Source organism: Strigops habroptila, chromosome 1, assembly GCF_004027225.2.
Source record: "Strigops habroptila isolate Jane chromosome 1, bStrHab1.2.pri, whole genome shotgun sequence".
NCBI lineage: Eukaryota > Metazoa > Chordata > Aves > Psittaciformes > Psittacidae > Strigops > Strigops habroptila.
In genome coordinates this window covers 75,149,951-75,170,818 of record NC_044277.2, presented here as the reverse complement: position 1 = coordinate 75,170,818, position 20,868 = coordinate 75,149,951, and the positions used below count along the sequence as shown (strand labels likewise).

Genomic DNA, 20,868 nt, shown 5'->3' with positions numbered 1-20,868 from the left:
ACAAGGTGAAAAGGACAGACGGGCGTGTGAAGGAGGTATATATTGTTGGGTTTTTTTTTTCTTCTTTCTTAGAGTAATTGGAGCCATGGTTTTGTGTTATGATCAGGAGAAAAACTTGAGAAGTGCAACAGTACTCTCTTTATGAATGATTTGCTAGCTATGAAAGTGTACTGTGACTAAAATTGCAGCTTGGGGTGAAACAAGTCCCAGTTCAATTTCTGTGCTGCACAAATGCAAACAAATATAACTTTGATGTCTTGAAATTGGTAATTCAAAAGACCTGTACCAAAAAACCAAGCACAAATCCCCAAAAACTTGGACACCGATTGACATTTTTTCATTAAGGAAGTGTGTCTCTGCCACATGGGACACATCAGCAGGGAGTTGGAACTGGATGATCTTCAAGGTCCCTTCTAACCCGAAACATTCTATGATCCTATGAAATAGCAAGCTTAATTCCAACAAAACAGATTATTAAGTTTACTTAAAATCTGTACTCTATATCCAGAGTACAGTCATCAGCTTTGTGTTTTATGAGGTCAGAAAGAAGTATTTTGCAGATGGCTATCCTAAGGTGGGGGAAGAAGAGAAATGACTTAGCTGGTTTGCTCTGGAAAACTCTTAAAGTTTAGGCTTTTTCTTTAGAAACAGCAAAATCCCTTTGCTTGTTAGTATTACTATAAGCGTTTCTTCCTTGGTCCTTTTATTTAGTAGGATTGAGACTTGAACAACAAGGTGCTCTTCTAAGTAAATGAATATGCTGAATCATGTTATTTTCCTTCCTTCTTTCCACGATTAACTTTCTTTTCTAGAAAGATTTTACTGAGCTTGAGTGAACTTATTTTGTGTCTGTCTTAGTGCAGAATCATAATTATGGTAATTATATACTCTAATATAATATATATTTATAATATTACATACATAAAACATAAAGATATAATTATTATAATTATGATAATTATATGCTATAATAGAAAATAATTATTGTAAATATTAAAATAAATCAGAAGTATTCGATGTGTGGAGTTGTTCATAGACTCATAGAATGGTTTGGGTTAGAAAGGACCTTAAAGATCATCTAGTTCCAACCTCTGTGCCATGGGCAGGAACACATCATACTAGATCATGGCACCCAAGGCTCTGTCCAACCTGGCCTTGAACACTGCTAGGGATGGAGCATTCACAACCTCTCTGGGCAGCCTATTTCCAGTGCCTTGCCACTCTCACAGGAAAGAATTTCCTCCTTATATCCAATCTAAATCTCCCCTGTTTCAGTTTGAACCCATTGCTTCTTGTCCTATCACTACAGTCCCTGATGAAGGGTCCTTCTCTGTCATCCTTGTACTTTTCCTTCAGGTATTGGAATGCTGCTACGAGATCAATTTCATTTGGTGGGTAGGAGTGGGTAGGTGAGGGGAAACTATACATGCTTTGGTAGAAAATACTATGTGGAAGGTTCCATTATGCATAGTATGCATGAATGCATAATACTATGCATTATGCATAGTATGCATAAATGGCAGAAAGTGATTGTACTTTTTTAACAGTGACAAAATTGAAGTACTGAAGTATTTGATGTGGACCATAGCTAGTTATGTGACTGACTACATAATTTGAAAAATGTTTACAATAGGAAGTTTTTATGTTGCAGTTGTTTGTGCTTTACCACTTAGTTGCTATCTAGGATTTGCCTGTTTTTAGAAGAAAAGATGGAAATGTTATTTACAGCAAAGCAATAAAACTGAAGTTCCCTTGACTTATAATAAAACGATGGACATCTGCTGTGTTGAAAACATACTGAGCTTTGTAGCTGTACTGTGGTAACCTACTAGGATGTTGAACTACAGTCCAGCTCAAGGATGATGCTGATTAAGATGTACTTTCATTTGAGTAGACAGCAGCTATGTAAGAGAATCCTGGAATAATAAGTCCTGGGCTGGTGATGTGCTGCTTCTTGCTGTGTCTTTTAAATAGTCTGTTTTTCTATGGAATCAGTTAATTTAAGGAGATGGAAAATACTAATGTGAAAATATTTTTCTGTGTTGAACTACATAAGAGAATATTTAATGGATAACAAATGTCTTTGAGGAAAAGCAAGAGTCTGGACTTTCTGTCAGTTCTAATTGACTTAAAACAGAAGTAAATAATATAAATGAAATTCATATGACCATTGCACCAACTTGAAAATGTCATGTAAGCAATTTGCTTGTATTGCTCTGTAAATAACTGGGAACTAATGGCAAAGGTAAAACGAGAACGTGCACAGCACATTGTGCTAAATATTTTGGTGTGGTAAGTCTTTGTGATAAGACAATTTTTTTGGTGATTTTCTTTTTTTGTGACACTGTTTAGAGCATTGTTGACATCATGAAGAAAAGGCATTACAATTTCTTGGATCAACGGAAGATTGATTTTGACCAAGACTATGAAGAGTTTTGCAAAGAAATAAATGACCTTCATGTAGGTTTTATGATTCAAATATTTTAATTTACTGATGAATCTTCATGAAAACAAAAATACCTCTGAGTTAACACCAAGCAAATTATGCAAATCTCAAAGTTTCTATTCTGAAATTGAAAAATTATTCTAATGTATCTCCACTGTAAAGCTTGCATTTATTATCAAACTTTCTGACCAGTTTCATGGAATAAGCCAATAAGGACCTTGAGGGCCCCCAATGAAAGGATTTTTCATTACATTTATTTGGAAGTTTGCTGGCAAGTTTAACACAAAAATGGATGATTTTGTTGGGTGACCAGGAGCATAGCACAAATAAGTCAGATAATTAACTTTCTTATAGTTCTGAAACCACAAGTCTGTGGAAGGAAAGGGTATCTGTAGAAGATGGTGGAACATCTGAGGGTACAAAAACTTTTGTTGGTTGCGCAGCCTCAGAGGGAACATACAAAGACAATGCCTTGAAAGTTGGTTGTATTTTGTTTAATTCTTGAGGGGAGGAAGAAGGGGAAAATTGATACTTATCTGGGTTAGTTTCATATAAATAATGTTCCAATAGAGTGCATGATAAATTCTGTAAAATAATACCTGGCATGTTTGAGGTGTGTGCCTTATGTAGTTCTCTGCTGTAGAAATATTTGCTCTCCTTCAGGATCAATTAAGGATTTTCATGGATGTCACCTTTGAAAATATTCTGAACACTGAGAGAGCACTGAGTACGTTGAAGAAATTTGAAAGGTAGTATGTCCTATCTAGATTGCTGGAATTCTGCCAGGCAATGGAAATAACACTCTGAGGATGGTGGGAAATGGGGGGCAGAGCAGAAGGCATCTCCTTTAAATACAAACGAAAACCACCTCAACTTTCTCTCAACTTCCAGCTCTGTAAGGGATGTCTTCCCGGAAGTGTGGATAAATAAATACCATATTTTCTTTTTGTATCAGAAAATGCAAAACAGAAGTGGACTTCGTATTTAATCTTCCAAAAAATAGCATAAGTACAGGAGTACTTTATGGCTGCTAGCATATTTACCTTATCTTTGTCCTTCAACAGTCACATTAATTTGTTACTACAGTGCAGTTAGGAGAGAATAAAATGCTTGTATTAGGAAACAGAGAAATTTTTCTTCATAAATTCACATTGTTGCAATGCAGCCTCAGTCTTTATTGCATCAGTCTTCTTATAATACTCTGTTTAATGGAGTAGACTGCTAGTGGTGGATTGGTTACAGTTTGCTGCACATAATTTTAGCTCAGTGTTTGAAAACAGTGACAAAACAGAAAATGTGTAGGCTTACTTGGAAACTTTTATCATCTGGTCTAAGTCTCGGTTGCTTAGAATCAGGTTGCGACAGCATTTTTTTCAAGCTTTAGTGAAAACTAGGCTGCTAAAGTAGTTATTTTGTAAAGAATGCGAGGGAATCTGGAACAACTGTATTTTCCAACAATGCATCAGGAGAATTTCAGAAGTATTGAAGGAATTTTTAAGTGATTATTATTTTTCTAAGCAGATTACAAATCCCAAATCTTGGCATTGATGACAAGTATCAGAAAATACTCCAAAACTATGGTCATGACATAGAAACAGTCTGTAAGATCTACACTAGGCAGAAGCATGACCCTCCGCTGGCTCGTAATCTGCCTCCAATAGCTGGTAAGATCTTGTGGGCATGCCACCTATTCCATAAGATCGAGGAGCCCATGGAGTCTTTCCAGCAGCACCCGGATGTTCTGCAGACACCCGAAGGCAAGCGCGTAATCCGCAACTACAACAGAGTAGCAAAAGTTCTTGTGAAATTTGAGGTGATCTACCACCGGGAATGGCTTCAGCAGGTAAACCAGCTGATTTTGATTAGCATATCTTAAAAAAAAATGTGGTGGATTTTTGTTGTTGGTAGACTACTAACATCTAGCTTTACAGACCAGATTGGATTCATGTTGTGTCAGGCCTCAATGGAACACTGGGTTGCAGCAACGTGAAGAAATCTCTGTTTAACAACAGTAGCCAGGTACACTGAGCTATAGACTCAGGATGCCTCCTAAGTGATGGATGAAATGACAAAAAGTACTTTATGATAAACAGTGTCTGTACTGCCTGTAGCTGAATTTAGGAGCAATCGAAACTTCGTTATAACTAAAAGGTTATAATGAAAAATATTTATCATGGAAAAGTATAATGTGGTAGCTACATCTGTGTCCTTTGGCTAAATGATCTAGTGATCAGATTTTCTGACACGTACTCCTCGATGGAGCAGTCACGTACATTCTCCCTTCATCTTTTACAAAATAACTGTAGCATCCAAGACATCTCCCCTGAACTGGTGCCTTCCTTTGTGAGGTCCTAATGATCTGTTGTCTGATTCTGATCTGTGCTAAAAGTACATATCTGGTTTCTCCTATAGCAGGGTCAAATTGCACTTAGCAGCCACATAAACTTGCTGAGCCTGCTTCAACCTTATACTCATTAGGTGAAAACAAAGGGAGGTAGATTTGAACACAATTTCAAGTTTTAGTACGAGCACACATGCCTTGAAAATACAGGATAAGTATGTCCGTTTTAAAATCAACGCACATGTCCAACAGATGTGGCAAAACCCCATGGCTATTGTTCAGTAGTCCGCTCTATTCTTGAGGCAGAGTGCAGACGGATGTGGACATGAGTATCATGGAACACAAGGTGGAGCTCCTGCTCTACTCCTGAACAAAAGGAAAACGAGGGGGGAGGCAATGTCCTGTGGGGAATACAAAAGAAACAGAAATAGGCCTGTAGCTCTTACTACTTTTTATTCTTCTATGCAAAGGAAATAGTTACGCTTAGTGGCACTTTCTGATATTTCTGAACATTTTTCCCTCCTTTTGTCTGTTTGTCACTGGATGGTTATCACCTTGTTTATACATTTTTTTTTTTTTTTTTTTTTTTTTTTGGTAATAGCATAAGATTTAAAACTATTATTTTTGTGATATAGCCAATGATGTTCAACTTGGACATATTAAAATAATAAAATACTGGGAAGTGTGAAAGTTCCTATAATTTTGTGGCAGTGTAAGTTTTGTGATTTCAGTGTACTCCCTACTTCTGTTACTGTTTTCTATTACCTTAATAATGAAAATTCCATAAAAAACCCCCCACAATAAATGAGAGAGGAAGAGATGGATAATGGGAATAACAATGAGTGCAGTAAGATTTGCTGGGGAACTGTGCAAAAAACCATTCAGCTCCTAGTTAAGGCGGCTGTGCTGAGTGACTTTGATGCTACTGGATAGAGCATGACAACTTCACTGACAGAATATGATTAGATGATTTCTTGAAAAATGCTGTGTAAAGTGCAATGATAATACAAGATACAGCTGAAGCAAACAGTATAGTCAACTGTATTTTAGACACTGAAAGAGGGTGCAAATTTTCAGTGTTACATATAAAAGAAAGATGTACACTAAAAGAAATCAATGGGATATGAAACTATTGTTTAAAAACAAGCTTCATCTCAAGTGTAATGTGATATATGAAATTTGAGAAGTAAATAAAGAACAATAAAATTATGCCAGCAAAATACAACTGGTAAATAGGAATAGCGGCAAACTTTTCCAAGTAGGAAAGATTTTCCTACCTAAGGCATGACTTCTTCCTGGTATCAGCCAAATTTTCCACCTGTGGTAGTCTTATGAATACTGTTCCTTCTAATCACTTGGAGAACAAATGGTATTCTAATATTCAAATAAGGCAGTTAAACCAATAGTGTGATTGGGTTTCCCTTTTATTAAAATTAAACCCAGAATCTGTAAGAAACATTAATTTTAGTCTTTTTAAAAATTTGCCCAGAAGTTGAATATAATTGGTAGTTCCATTGAGATTGGTGCATGGTGTATCTGTTAGGTAGTGGAAAACAAGCAAAAGGGGAAATGAGGACACGTTTATTCAAAAGATATCTGAAGAAGTTATTAGAGAATAATTTAGTTCATCATCAGAGAGGTTGTGTGCAGCCTTTTAGCAGAATCTGGAATAAGTTTTAAGGAAAAGAGAGTTCAAATTTAAGAGGATTGAACTAAGAAAATCAATGGCTCTGCTTTTGATGTTGGACTGTGGAATGCAGCTTACGATATCCAAGAACCAACAGAAAAATGGCTGTGGGAGAAAGGACAGTTAATCTGGTTGTTAAGCATTTGAGTACATACAGATTTTGTTACTGAAGTTTTGCTCTTGATTCATACTATATCAATCTTTGTTGTCAGCCATATATGATTTTTTTATCTGCCAAAGTGATATTTATGTCCAAAATAAAATATTTTGTTGTACTGGTCTGTCTGATCAGGAATGATGGCTTTGTTTCTTGCAGATTGAATTAACTAAAAGAGGACTTGAGGCATGTCTCTTGGTAAAAGCTCCAGAAACAGGAGAATTATTTGTGAATTTTGACCCTGAAATATTAACTTTAATCAGAGAAACAGATTGCATGGCCCAGATGGACCTAGAAATCCCACCTTTTGCAAGTATTATTCAACAGAAGAGAGACTGGTATAAGAAGATTATCAACAATTTGCACGTGGGTTTATTTTAGTTATTTTGTATATGTGTAATGTACATTAAGATGTCTAGGTTCTATACATATGGAAGAGAAAATATGAAGATCAACTATTATGCATGAAGAAAATATTGGAAAATCTGTTTTTTATCTCTATGACTGTCTTGAGGCACTTTTAAAATGAATTTCTTGACTGTATTTTCTGTGAAGTCATTTCAAAGATGCATGGGTTTAGGGAAGTTCTGCAGAAAGAGATGCGGCTAGGAAGAAAAGGAAGCTTACACGATGCCTCTCTCTGTTGCCTGCTTTCTAAGCAATAAGTGATCTATCTCTCATCCAATACTGGAGTCAAGATTGTTTAAACTTTGTTTTAAGAGGATAACTGGGTGGAAGGAACAGGTGGTATGCCTTTAAAAGGTGTAAAGCATCCAGCAAGTGGCAGCATAGTTGCTGCACCAGTGTTTTACACAGATGTCTGTGGAATATTTCTAAAAGAGAAACTAAAACTTCCCTTTTACTCATGTTTCAAATCCTTTGGGTCGTTTTGTCTGCCTATGAACAGACAGGGTTCTTGATGACTCAAGTTGAGGATTCAAAGATAGGTGTTTAGAAAACTGTATCTTCAAAGGGATACTTGATTTTGAAATGAGGAAAAAAATAAAGTCATATTAAGTCAAAGTTATTGCAAGGATTGTGTTATGCAAAACATGAAACTAGATCAGCAGGTTAAAGATGCATTGGAAGCCATCACACAGACACTAGCTTACTCCACGCAGTGGAATGGGGTAGGGAATCTGGAGGTTAAAAGAGAAAACATGAGATAAAGACAATTTAATAGGGAAAGCAAAAACAGCATGCGTAAGCAAAGCAGAATAAGGAATTAATTTACTACTTCCTATCGATAAATCCTGAGGAATTTTCTGAATTTAAATTAACATAAATATGTGTACGTGTGTCGTGGTTTAAGCCCAGCTTAATAACTGCTACATCTGAACCCAGGATAATGTGGAGAGGTTCAAATCAGTGTATATTATCTAGTGCTTTAATTTTCGGTTCATTTCAGATGATGCTGGCAGAATATAAAAGAATTAAACTGAAAATACAACACCCTATTGAGCAACTGGTGACTCCTTGGTTAGCAAATGTAGATGATGCTATCCAGCCGGGTCTAATGTTACTGACATGGACATCCTTGAATATAGAGAAGTATATTAATTCAGTTTTTTACAAGCTAGGTAAGTCACTTGCCTCTTTCCATTAACTTCAGCTTGTTTGTTTCTATACAAATGCAAGCTATATTATTAAACTTACTGTCCTTTATGTGGTTTAACTTAATTGGCTTACGTGTGAAAGAAATCAGAATTTTCATCTATCCTTTATGAAACCTCTGCTCTTTAAAATGCCTTCTTTGTCTCACATAGTTGTAAAATTTTTACTAATATGGAAGAGATGGCAGTTAGGATTAAACCAAGCATAAAGTGGTGGGCAAAAGGTCCTGTGTATTCTGAATTCAAAGAATGATAGCTACTTTTCAAAAGAGCTCCTAGGTTTCAGACTTTTCCTAATTTTACCTTTTATTTTTATAATGTACAAAATAAGTTCTCAGGGAATAATATCTCAACTGATTTGGCGCTGTCACTGCTCAATAGCTTTTCATATTAACCTTTTTTTTTTTAACATCAGTGTCTTTAAAACCAACACATATGCATCTTGGGCAATAGCTTTAGAAACAGATGAGCTTGTCTTTTCCAAAGATTATCTCAAGATTTCACTGAGATGTGTATTGTTTCTGAAAAGACCAAGTTCCTTTTGATTCAGCTCAATTACTACATCAAATAGATTTTGTTTTTTGAAATGATGTAAGTAGTTATAGTGGGAATTTTCATTAATTGAAATGGCAAATTAAAATGCATTTTGTATGCTAACCTAACATTACACTCAATTTAATTTTGAATAATACAAGTAGTTTCAGTCTGGAACAGGCACCTTGCTGGTATTTAAATTTCTGCATTGAAAGAAAATTGCTATTATACTGTGAAAATTCCAGTGATTGTTTTCTGTTAACTATAGCTATTATTTGACTTTTTTTGAAGGACGAATGTTTTATTTGTCAAAAGTTTCTGTTGTGAGTACGTTCTCCAAATGGTAATGAGTTCAAGCTGTAGGGGGAGAAGTATTCCTGGACCTCAACTGAATTTTAATGTCTTTATGTTGGAAACGCATATACTTCTAACATGCATGTACATATCAGCTCATCTTATACATATTTGCAATATTTTGCCTGTTATCTTCTAGGATATGGATAGCATATGCTAGGTGTGCATATGCTATGTAAAAAATTAATTATGATTTCAGTGATGAACCTTGCCATAAAAGTTTAGATATTTGAAATAAGCTGGGTAAGGTGTAGAATTCATATAAAATTAAATATGATAGTTTGTTGAAGTAAAAATTTAAGCATAACACTGCAAAAACTATTGTTTCAAAATTCTAAGCTTGTCTTGAATCTTTTATTTGCTTCAAAAGCTGGTCTGGAGTTATTGCTTGATCGAGTGAATGACTTGGTTGAATTTCGTATTGATGCTGTCCTTCAAGAAATGACTAGAGTGCCACTCTGTGAGTTGCCAGATGATGAACCACTGAGCTGTGAGGAATTTCTTCAAAAGACTAAGGTTATTAGACAAAAATTTCTTAAAGAGGAGTTTGATGTCTTTGAACTAAATATTTTCCTGTTTTTATGACATAAAACCAGTGCAGAATTAATGAAACATGCTTGGGAAAGTGAAAAAAGGGTATCCTCACTTGCTTAGCTGCAACCTTAAAAAGGAACAAAAATAACAAATGCAACGAGGTCTGAGTTCAGATGTTCTTTTCTGAGTTGTTACTGTCAACCCAACTACTGCATGATATTTCTTATATGCTTTGCCACCATTCAACTGAAGTGTTTTTCCTCTGTGATAGTATCTTTTTTGTCATTGTTGCTTGTTATTTAGTTTAATTCCTTTAAACAAAGGAATTGCCCATCTGATGCCTGTGAATAGCTCTATAACAAGTGCACTTTGTTGCCTGGGAGAGTAAATACTATGCAAATGTTTGGGTACTGAATATCTTTGTTAATCTGAAACTCTCCTGAGTTGGTAATGGGATGTGCAAAATATAGTCAGAAGTACCTGGGTGAAGTTATTCTGGAAACAGCCCCTTCCTTCACCCCATTAAAATACTGTTATGTTGAAAAGGATTAACTGTGAGCAGTTGTTAGTCAGTTAGAAAGCTGATTAAGCTAGCAATAAAATTGAATGTCAGAATGATTTTATGAGGCAACAGTGAGGTATTTTGGCATTTCAGGATATAATGTTTAACTTGTATTTTATCCTGAAATAAACTTTGCTTTGGAAGATCATGTAGATAATCCCCTTCCCTGGCCTCTTGTAGCAATAAATACTATAAATTAAAGTTGTTTTTTTCTTACTGTACTTAACTTTTTGGCCTTTCCTCTTTTGTCCCTTGTAACAGCTCACCTTGTTGTTAAATACAAAGTAATACTTACTATTTTATGCAGTGAATGGTTATTTTGTAAGTCTCACAATTTGTAAAGTTTTTTTGTTCACCCTCTGATGTTTTCTTGGTAGGGCTGGTACTATAGTCAATGGAATAAAAATATGTGAGTGTGAGCACAAAAAATTTTTCAACATTTTGTGATAACTGATACTGTTTGATCTCCTGCAAGAAAACGTGAGCTGCTACACAGCAATTACAACAGTACAACAGCAAATCAAGTTGGGTTAGCAGAACAAGTGGTATACTAACCCCAGTTATGGGTACAATGAAATTAGTAACACTGTTTGTAAGCTTATTGTAGTTTTTAATTAGAAGGGACTGTAAATAAGTTCTATCACATAACAGGTGTCTTTAAGTTTCTAAAGAAATTGCTGTAACAAAAATAGACTGTGGAAAAAACTTCAAAGTACTTTGTTTAGGAGTAGTTGTGATATTGCAAATCAGATATGGCTTCTCTCAACTAGACTGAATCATTAGGAAGATCAAAGATTCTTTCTTAAAACTTGGAAATGACTGAATCTTTCTAATGGCGTAATTTTTCCAATTATTGATTTTTTAATTAAATAGAGGTAGCCAGGTTTGCTTAAACTTAAAGAAATGGGAGATAACAAGGAATAAAAAAAGTAAAAGGCAGTTATAGTTAAAAGCTAGGGTTTGCTAAAGCATACTTAATCAATTTTACAATAGGTATCAAAACACCCCTGAACAATACTTTAATACATTTCTGAATTTTATTAAATCTAAATCTTTGATTTCTTATCCCCCAGTTAATAATTTTCTTATTTATTCTAATAGATTTTGGTAGTTTTTATATCTCTTATCTATTTATAAATGGGAAATATGATTGGCTATTACTCCTTCGGCACAGACGAGTAATGTAAAATGGCAATATTAAAAGAAAGGTTAAATCTTGCACATCTATATTGGAAAGTTAAGAAAATTAAGAAGCACTTACTTTTGGGAGGCCTTTAATGGAACTAGGCTTTATAAACATTGACTCATTATATTAACTATGGATGAGCCATGTGATTTCGGAAAAAAGTCACAGCGATTTTGAAAGACATCTATGATGTCTTTGGCACAACAAAAAAATCCATCTGTAAATAGTTTGGAACAAACCAATTTAAAAATAGTGTTGTATATTGATCTCGTTTTTCACAAATCTGGAGCCTTGACATTTGTCCTAATGAAGGCTGCTGTGACTGTGAAATAGACATGAGAACTGGGAAGATAAGAACATGTGTTTGTTTTTGTTTGATAACAGGAGCTGTGTGTAAGAGGTTCTCGGACTTTACATTTAAAAAGCTCACTGGTGGAAGATGCTGCTAATGAGCTGATTCACATGTTACTTGACACTGAGGTACAGGTCAGTAAAGAAGATAAGTCAGTTGTACCCACTGGTGAAGTAAGGGGGAAAAATACAGGTAAGAAGATTTTATTGTAGCCCTGTGGTTATGTTTATTTTGCATGCTGATAGTGTGTGTTGGGGGCTATTGTAGCTTAGCTGACTGAAGTATCAATCAATATCTAATGTCTAAAGACTTTTGTTTGAATTTACCTGGATAACGGATCATCTATCATTTATCATCTGTTAAACAGATCAATATTATCAGTCTAACTTGCATATTGGAATGTTAATGCCACAGAAGCAGCTGCTTACAGGCTTTGCTTAATTCCTAGAGAAAGAATATAAGAAATAATATCTAAATCATGTCAGTTTGTACTGAGTAGATGGATAGGAGTGAAAGGAATGTTACACCAAGGTACAGATTACAAACCAGTATAACCTGCACTTCTGTAAAATTTAGCTGTTTTTCAGAGACCTGTGGAGCTGTTGCTTTATTGTGTTTTAAGTCCCATAAATTGATTTAACTAACTAGATATATGATGTTTTAGCAACAGAAGAGGAAAGAAGATCAAAAATTTTGACATCGTCCCACAATTCCAGTGAGATATGGGCTGGACTGTCTCCTCCAATAAAGAGGAAGCGAATGGATTTAGAAATATTAGAGGAAGAAGCCAATGAATTGCTTTCCTACTTCAATCATTGTAATATTGAAGCCCTTTTGAAAGTCATTCGACACGCTCTGGAGACCATACGCAAGCGCATCCATGCATCTTCCACAGTCAGCTTCTTAGGTGGCCATATTGCAATACTTTGCTTTATTAGCTCGTAAAAAGAAATACGTAAATATAATATCTCAGAACTGTAGAAAAAAGGAGACACATACATAAAAGACGTGAAAACAAAGGGAGTTTGAATAAGCTGTCTTCTTAAATCACCATTGATAACATGGTATATTTCCAAAGGATTTTTTTTCATGTGACACTAGGAATGTGTCATTGCAATGCTGTTTCTTTTAGGACTGACTGTACTGTTCTGAAGCCAGATATTATGTTTGGAGCTGACTTAATTAGTAATTACCTATTTGACCTTGACTTTTCCATAAAATGGTATGAAAAAACAATAGAGAAAGAGGTGTGTAAGTGTATATCTTACTAATTGCCTTCAGATCTTTCTGTACAATATTGTGAAACACTCTTCTGAAGTGTTTTCTTGTTCCGTACTTTTAAGAAACAAATATAAAGGCATTTTTGTTTGGTCTCTGTAGCATGTAAGGCATAGAATATTATGAAATTCTAATGAGGTTTTGTGCCCAATTTAATATGCTGATAGGGAATACAAGCCAGATAACAAAATTTTCTGCTATCAGAGATTAGCTGCACGGAACAAGTTGAAGAGGAGCTTCATGGAGAGAAATAGCATAGCACTTAGTTTTCACTTGTGCTGCTATAGACTTTACATCTTGTAAATTACTCAGGAATCCTTTTCTTCTTAAGGAATTGCACTCAATACTCAACACTAGGATATATATATATTGGTTTATGTCATTACAGTGCATAGTTTGACATCTTGGAAAAAATCTGCACAGCTTTTTAAAACTATTTTGTCTTTCATTTAGAAAATCACAATGCTTCTAAGCAGAAAAGAAGTGCTCATCCTATAATTAGGACTAGTATTAACTTATCTATCCCTAATATCATCATGTCACCCTCTTTGGATGAGGTACAGCAAACACTTAATAAAGCTGTAGAGAGTATTGTGAAAGTAATGAAAGGAGTTGGACAGTGGAGCATGGAGAGAATATCAAAGGTTTGTGTCTTTAACAGCCTTGCTTAAAACTAATGTTTCAAAATTATTGCAAATAGTACATGAAATTTTATCTCTTCCTCAGAAGAAAATGTTAGAGAAGAAAGTGGCTTTGTTGCGGTGTGAGAGCAGAGACAGCTATTCTGATGATGGAATGAAAGAGTCCGTAATGAAAAATATCCATGGTAATTATAAACTCTGACATCACTCAATTTAAATGTTAGGTAAATGTGCTTTATACAGGATATGTGAAAGGATATTAAATACAAAATGCATTAAAAGTGGTAGAACGAAGACTTCATAGATTTTAAACTACCTTGGAGAAGAAATATGGTATAAAAACAATGCCGGTGCTTCTCCTTGTGATTAGAAACCAGGCTTACTTGAGAATACTTGTTTTTGTGTGGATTCGAGTAAGTGGATTTTTTTGTTGTGCCTCTCAGTGTTGTACTGCTTTTGGTTTTCTGTAGCATGTGAAAAGCTGTTGGGGTGCCAGCTTGGCCAGCACAGTAGAAATTGTGAATGAGTTTGGAGAACAATTATAGTCACTATCACTACACAAAAGATGTTTCACAATTTGTCAGTGTGGTTTGTAACATGGCATCTTCAAATATCATCATAAAACTTGTGCTGAAGTTCCTATTCAAAGGGTAAGATGAACTTCAACACAACCTGGTATTAAATAGAAATATTTATATCAATTGCAGCATTGCTGGAGAGAGGATTGTGTAGAGGATTGAATAGACTGAAATTTCTTAAAGGTTTTAACTTAATCTGTTTTGTGATCAGACATGGAATTAAGATATTGAAGGCATTAGGTCAAGAAAGTTTAAGATGGTATCTTTGGTTGCTAGTTTTTTCTTGTCTGAAATGGTTTAGAATCAAACCAAATTAATTATTCTACTTGTACTTCAGGTACTTAAAATATAAATCAAGTCCTTTTAGATTAGCTCCCTCTTGTACACCTAAAAATTAGGAAAGAAATGCTTGAACTGGTTAGGAAATGAAATTGTTCTTTCAAAACTAAGAATTTCTCTTGCACAAGATGAAATAAGAAATTATAGTAAGTTCAGTCTTGTGGGCTTTTACTAACTAGTGGACCTTCCTTTTATTTTTCTCTCCTTTTGAGGGCTGGATATGATCATCTTCTTGGATTTAATGTTAATTTGTATTTCATATTGTCAGTTGTGATCTATGCCACGTTATTTCAGAAACTGAAAAAATGTATGGATTTACTCAATGCTGACACACCAGTAAATCACTTGGGTGAAGTATACAGGATAAACTTTGGGGAGAGGTGAGAGAAAAGGAAAGATTATATTTGAAAGATTGGAGTGGAACTTGTTCCAAATTTGACAGAGTGCCTAGATGAAGCAAATTTCCTAACATGGACAGGTTTATTAATTTGTGGCAATCATATTGGTCACCTAGACTTCTAGTTTCCTTTTTGATTAATAAGAACACTTAACTTTAAAATGCATGCTTATTGCAGCATAGGTCATTAGGGTTTGTCTATAGGAATTTACTTGGCCTGAACAACATATCTCTCCTAAAAACTGTTTTTGTATTTGCATTTGTTTTTATAGATAGTCTGTCAGATGTATCATCACTCGGTTTGCCTGACCCGGTACGAAGCCAGAACTACTTTGAGAGTGTTTCAGAGAACAAAGAAATTATTAAATTAGTATCTTTACTCAGCACTGCTATCAATTCTACAAAAAGGGTAAGAGAATCAAGATGTTAATTTAATATCACTATCCAAGAGATATTAATGTATTACTTTTGACATTCTTGGGCAATAAGTGATAAATCATACAAATGAAAAAACATAGGATGGTGGATGGAAAAACATGTAGCTGCAAATTTGAAAATATGTTTTGAAAGTGTGCCATGGGTTGTGTACTCTCTTCAAAAATGTGAGTTTTCGAATACTACATAAAGTGAAAATTAGATCTGATTAAAAACGTATCTCCAATTGCTGAAAACATCATAAAATATCTCTAGGTCTAGTTGAGTTGTATGTATTTAATATAGAACTGGTAGTAATTGTGCAAGTGTGTTAAATGTGGTTTTATTCACATAGAAATTCTAAAGAAGCAAGCATGAATTCTGGCCCATTATGAAGAGCTAATTGAAGGGTTTTGGAGGAAACCTGGCTGTTGGCTTGGCATTTGTAAAGTGCTGCATAGGATTTGTTACTGAAGGTTAGGAGGTAGCTTAAGGGATATGCACAATTTCTTTGCCCTTTTCTTGTTCTATGAACTCTCTAGTAAACTGTAGGTATTGAACTGATATTTCTTTGGGGAACTCTGTATCAGTTCCTCCTGGGGCCAGTCCAGCCTTACAATGGAGCCTTTCCAGGTGAAAATTTCTGACTCAAAGCCTTGTAACTTCATATGTAACCACATATGAAAGTATAGCAAGCACAATGACATACAGGTTTGTGCTGAAGAATAAGGTGCAGTTGAATAACGGTAGATAGTTACCTTGGTATTTTAATATTCAATATTTTGTAACTGGAAACTTATAATTTAGGCAGGTTTAAATGCCTGCAAGCACTATGTTTATCATAAGTCATGACGAGGATTATCCCTCGTAGCATTCACTTCTCATTTACTTGTTTAATTAGCTGACGTGACAATGATTTAACATTGATATTTTCCGAACTCCTGAGAACCAGAAAAATAATTGTTGCACACTCCTTAATAATGTTAAAATCAAAGATACCTGAATTGAGTGTAGAATTTGATGTTAGCATCACCAACATCATACATGTAATAAATTTTGTCTCATAACTGTTCTTGCTATGTTGGGCCCTGGAGCTCACAATTCAGTTCCCGGTTCAGTAAGTGGTAGGTGAGGACAAGTGTACTCTATCCTAGTCTTAATGGAGTGTTTTACTTACCACTGATTCCTATGATTTTGACTAAAGAATCACTTAATTGGGAAAAACTGTAACTGATTTGACAAATTGAACGTGATTAGCATACAGTTCCTGGCAGGGCTTGTGATTGCTAATGGAATTTGTTTTAGCATAAATTTACCAGCTGCCTTCTATTTAGTGAGGTGGTGCAACCTGCTTCACCATAGAGTTCTTAATGTATTCCAACCAGCAGATGCTAAAAAATTAGATGTAATCTAATCATACAATACTGAGAATCTTTCTTTGAACTTCTAATGTGTTTCAGGAAGTTCTTTCAGCTTTGGAGAGTTTCAGTTGTTACCACCACATATGGCAGAGGGACAAGGAGGAAACTGTTGATAAATTAATGATGGGAAACCCATTACTGTCTGAATTTGAATCTGAAATTCTGCATTTCCAAGACTTGGAGCTGAAAATCAATTCTGAGCCTGAATACATCTGCGTGGGAGCTATTGCACTGTACACCGGTAGAGTTCAGCTTTCCATTGCTCTCTGGAGATGTATGCTTTCTGACTCCCAGAAGGAGAGATATCACTTAGTTTGGGATGGGTGAACTAGGTCAAAGATGGAACAGAGAAAGAGGAAGTGGCTGTTTGCTGTTTTGCAAATGCATGCAAACAAAACACTAATGCAAGGGTATCTGTGAGGTTCAGCTGGAGTTTCTTCCCCCATCTGGATACTTTGCTCACTTGCAGAGTGGATGGTAGATGTTTGCCTATCCTTCTGTCACTGACTCTCCTAAGTACATAGGAGTAAGATGCTACATTTGATTTATGTTGCTTTTCTCCTTGCCTGGTTGCATGTAATGAGACATGTAATGAAAAGCATTCTAGTTAACACCGCTGGTAAAGCGAAACATGCATGTTGTTGCTGATTCCCTTTTTGTCATGAAAGCCAGGCCTCAAATCAAATACCTCAGGTTACACATCACCTAACTAAATTTTGCATAAGCATTTTACACCAGTATAACAGAAAGGACGGTTAGGAATTATGATGGACTGTAAGAAATGCATGCAAATGGTTTTGCAGTGGTTGTCAAATCTGAGGAAGCAGAATGATTTCTTCATTAGGAAAGAATGTCAACCAAATGTCTTTGATTATATCATAAGGCAAAGAACTAGAGAAACAAGCTGACTGTTGAAACTCAGTGGAGGTGAGGTAGTTCTGATATTTGATAAATCAAAAAGACCATCAAGTGTGAAAGGTAAGCATGGAAAGAGGCACTGTATAAAAAGGGACACAAGTGAGTTCTGCATAGGGAACGAGTAGGTAACACGGTTGAAATTATATCCTGCTAGAATTTTATGTAACGCTTACGTTACTGTTGATTTTTGACTTTTCTGTTGAGAACTGAAAGGAAGAAGTTTGTATTTTACGTCATAACTTTAGAGAAATGGATTGGACTGCAGCAAAATTGGGCAGCAAGTCAGTAAGACTTCAATTTTCTCTCTAAAATTTTTTTGTCACTTGGTTCCACTGATTTTACTGACAAAACTTAGAAAAATCAAATGGTTGATGGACCATTTGGTTTCATTAGATGTCAGATCTGTTTCTTCAGCTTCCCTAATAAGACTCTTACTTTTCCCCCTCACTTTTTTTTTTTTTTTTTTTAAGATTAGTTTTTGAAAAGATTTCAGACTTAGATGAGAATATTAACCAATTTGTTAGTGATGTATAGGACAGAAATTTCTGTAATGATGTACAAACAAGATGACAAGTACAAAGTCCAGCCTCATCTTTCCAGTAGGAAAGATGATATATTCTGAGCAGATATAGGAGGAAAGCAGTCCTGAATTGTGAGCAGTCCTATAAACCACTCAAAGGTGTGAATGTGACTTCATGCTTTTCTGTATGTGGTACATGGATAGTTAGACTGAAAGAGGAACTGGGACCAAAGAGAGCACAGATTATAAAAAGATTAAAAGTACATCTTAAAAAATATCTGTAATATCTATTAATTGTTCAATGTTTTTAGCTGATCTGAAGCTGGCACTGAGAGCAGAAACCAAAGCCTGGGTGACTTTGCTGGGGCGTCATTGTAATAAGAAGTACCGAACAGATATGGAATCAATTTTGACTTTTATAGAGGAAACTGGCAAGAAGTTAAAGCGCCACATCAAGGATCTGGATGATATAAGAATAGCTATGGCAGCTTTAAAAGAGATCAGAGAACTACAGATCTCCATAGACTCTCAAGTTGGGCCTATTGAGGTAGTTAACAGGAATGTTGCATGTATGGGTGCTGTTTCAACAGAGCAATTATTTTCTGGGTTAAAACTTAACAGTGCACTTTGAAAAGGTATGATTTAATATGTGTTAAATATTTGTTGGCAGACCTGTTGTGTTCCTGTAAACCTTTTTTGTGTGGAACTCTAACAAATGTAGGCTTGTTGAGGTGAAGGTGGTTTAGCGAATAGTGCAGAAATTGAGTAATTGCATTGAGAGGAAGATGAGGATACAGACATTTAATGCAAGAAAGCTTTTGGTACTTCGTGGAACTTTTTGGTACTTCTTGTGGAAGAAGTCGGTGTATGAAAAACATTGATTTATTGATTTTCCTCTCTCTGTATATTTTTCTTTTTGTTTAGACTACAGAATAAGATGATTATATGTGCGATTGATTTATCAGCTATATCATGGGCTGAAATTAACATAAACAATTGACTTCCTTAAAGAATACGTTTATTGAACATCTGTATGCAGTATGTACTTGTATGTGCAAATAATGTAAATGTGCATAGAACTTTTCCATAGTCTGCAGAATACAGCTAAGAAGGAATGTATCTCAGCCTTAGAAGCTGTGAGGGTCTCCCTAGTTGTGTGATGGAGCAAAAATAGGAAAAGTAGATTATGGTGAAAAGCAAAGCTTATCTGTAGCTGGAACCTTCTGTGAAATTTTCATCTGTAATGGGATTTCTTAGGAAATGACATTTTGGAAATTCCTACTAAGACATATCCTAGTTTGCCATGTCATGTAGAGCTAAGGCAAAAGCCAAGGTAGCCAAAATTTCCAAAGCTTCCAGCTTTGCAAGCAGGAGCCTTGAGTCCTTAGGCATAGGGAGTCATGCTTCAGGTTTTTGAAATGCAGGTTGATGTATTTTTCACATAGTGGGTTGGCAGACAGATAGTTATGTTTGCATTTTTGCAAATTGTCTGCAATTTGATCAAACTGGAAAAGGTAAATGAAAATAATTCCACTTTATACAAAAATTTTCAGATGGACTGTTATGCCATAAAGTTCATTGCTACCCACCTATGCTAATTTAGAGTAAGTGAATTCCAATTGTGTTTTCTGTGAAACTTGACTAAGGGTTTCAGTGTGTGGAGTGTTTATACATTGGTGGTACAAGTGAAGATCAGTATTCAGAAGAAACAAATCTACGTCAAGTAAATTTTTAAGTAGATTCCTCATTCTGAATGATGAATAATTCTAGCATTTGAAATAGTTGCAACGTATTAGTTGTGGTAACTTTTGATGTGATTTCCTAATTCTTTTTTTGATGAAAACGTGAAGCAGAGCTTAAAGGTCTTTGTAGAATAGAAGTTTGCTTCACTTACTTGAAGACTTCTGCTTAGATGCTTTCTCATGATTCACGTCCCATAATATTCAGCTTGGGTTATAGCAGACATCTAAAGATATGGATCAGAAAAATATTTTAATTAAAATAAAACTAAAATCTGTAAACTTCAGGAGTACTTTAACTGGAAATAGCTTTTCAGACAGGCAGATTGCACTAGTACAAATATTCTATCAGAAAGCAGAATGCTATGTGAAAGGTAAGCTGTTAAGGAGAGCTAGCTAGTTTTAATTTTGATGTTTCTTCCAGTTTGGTATTGATCTGCCAATTGTTATGCATAAAGATCAGATTTTCTTTTCCTAACATATGAATCTCTGTTCTTAAAAATTTTAAATATTAACAGACATATATATGTAAAATTAACTTCAGTTACCATTTTGCATATCTTGATTGAACCTTCTGACAGGAATCCTATGCTATGTTAAACAAATATGGTCTTCTTGTGGCCAAGGAAGAGACAGAGAAGGTGGATACTTTGCACTACACTTGGGAAAAACTGCTAGTCCGTGCAAATGAAGTGCAGAATGAGCTCATTGCTTTGCAGCCAAACTTCAGAGGAGAGCTTATTAGCACTGTGAAGACCTTTATGGAAGACTGCACGCAGTTCTATTCAGATTATAATCAGGCAAGTGGTGTATTGTACTAGAGGAGTGTTTGAGGAGCAGTGTGAACATGGAAAGAT

The 20,868-nt window shown here is 35.2% G+C and overlaps 1 protein-coding gene across 1 annotated transcript in view; it reads left to right on the top strand.

Annotated features, from left to right (window-relative positions):
• DNAH5 (dynein axonemal heavy chain 5) overlaps positions 1-20,868 on the top strand; it is a 121,958-nt gene that overhangs the window by 21,465 nt on the left and 79,625 nt on the right. Inside the window, exons 13-26 of the mRNA XM_030478857.1 lie at positions 2,353-2,460; positions 3,110-3,195; positions 3,968-4,289; positions 6,791-6,997; positions 8,040-8,211; positions 9,503-9,648; positions 11,799-11,958; positions 12,431-12,673; positions 13,498-13,688; positions 13,771-13,870; positions 15,272-15,408; positions 16,874-17,075; positions 18,584-18,819; positions 20,593-20,811. Of these exons, the coding sequence (XP_030334717.1) occupies positions 2,353-2,460; positions 3,110-3,195; positions 3,968-4,289; positions 6,791-6,997; positions 8,040-8,211; positions 9,503-9,648; positions 11,799-11,958; positions 12,431-12,673; positions 13,498-13,688; positions 13,771-13,870; positions 15,272-15,408; positions 16,874-17,075; positions 18,584-18,819; positions 20,593-20,811 (2,529 nt within the window). The remainder of the gene's footprint in view (positions 1-2,352; positions 2,461-3,109; positions 3,196-3,967; positions 4,290-6,790; positions 6,998-8,039; positions 8,212-9,502; positions 9,649-11,798; positions 11,959-12,430; positions 12,674-13,497; positions 13,689-13,770; positions 13,871-15,271; positions 15,409-16,873; positions 17,076-18,583; positions 18,820-20,592; positions 20,812-20,868) is intronic.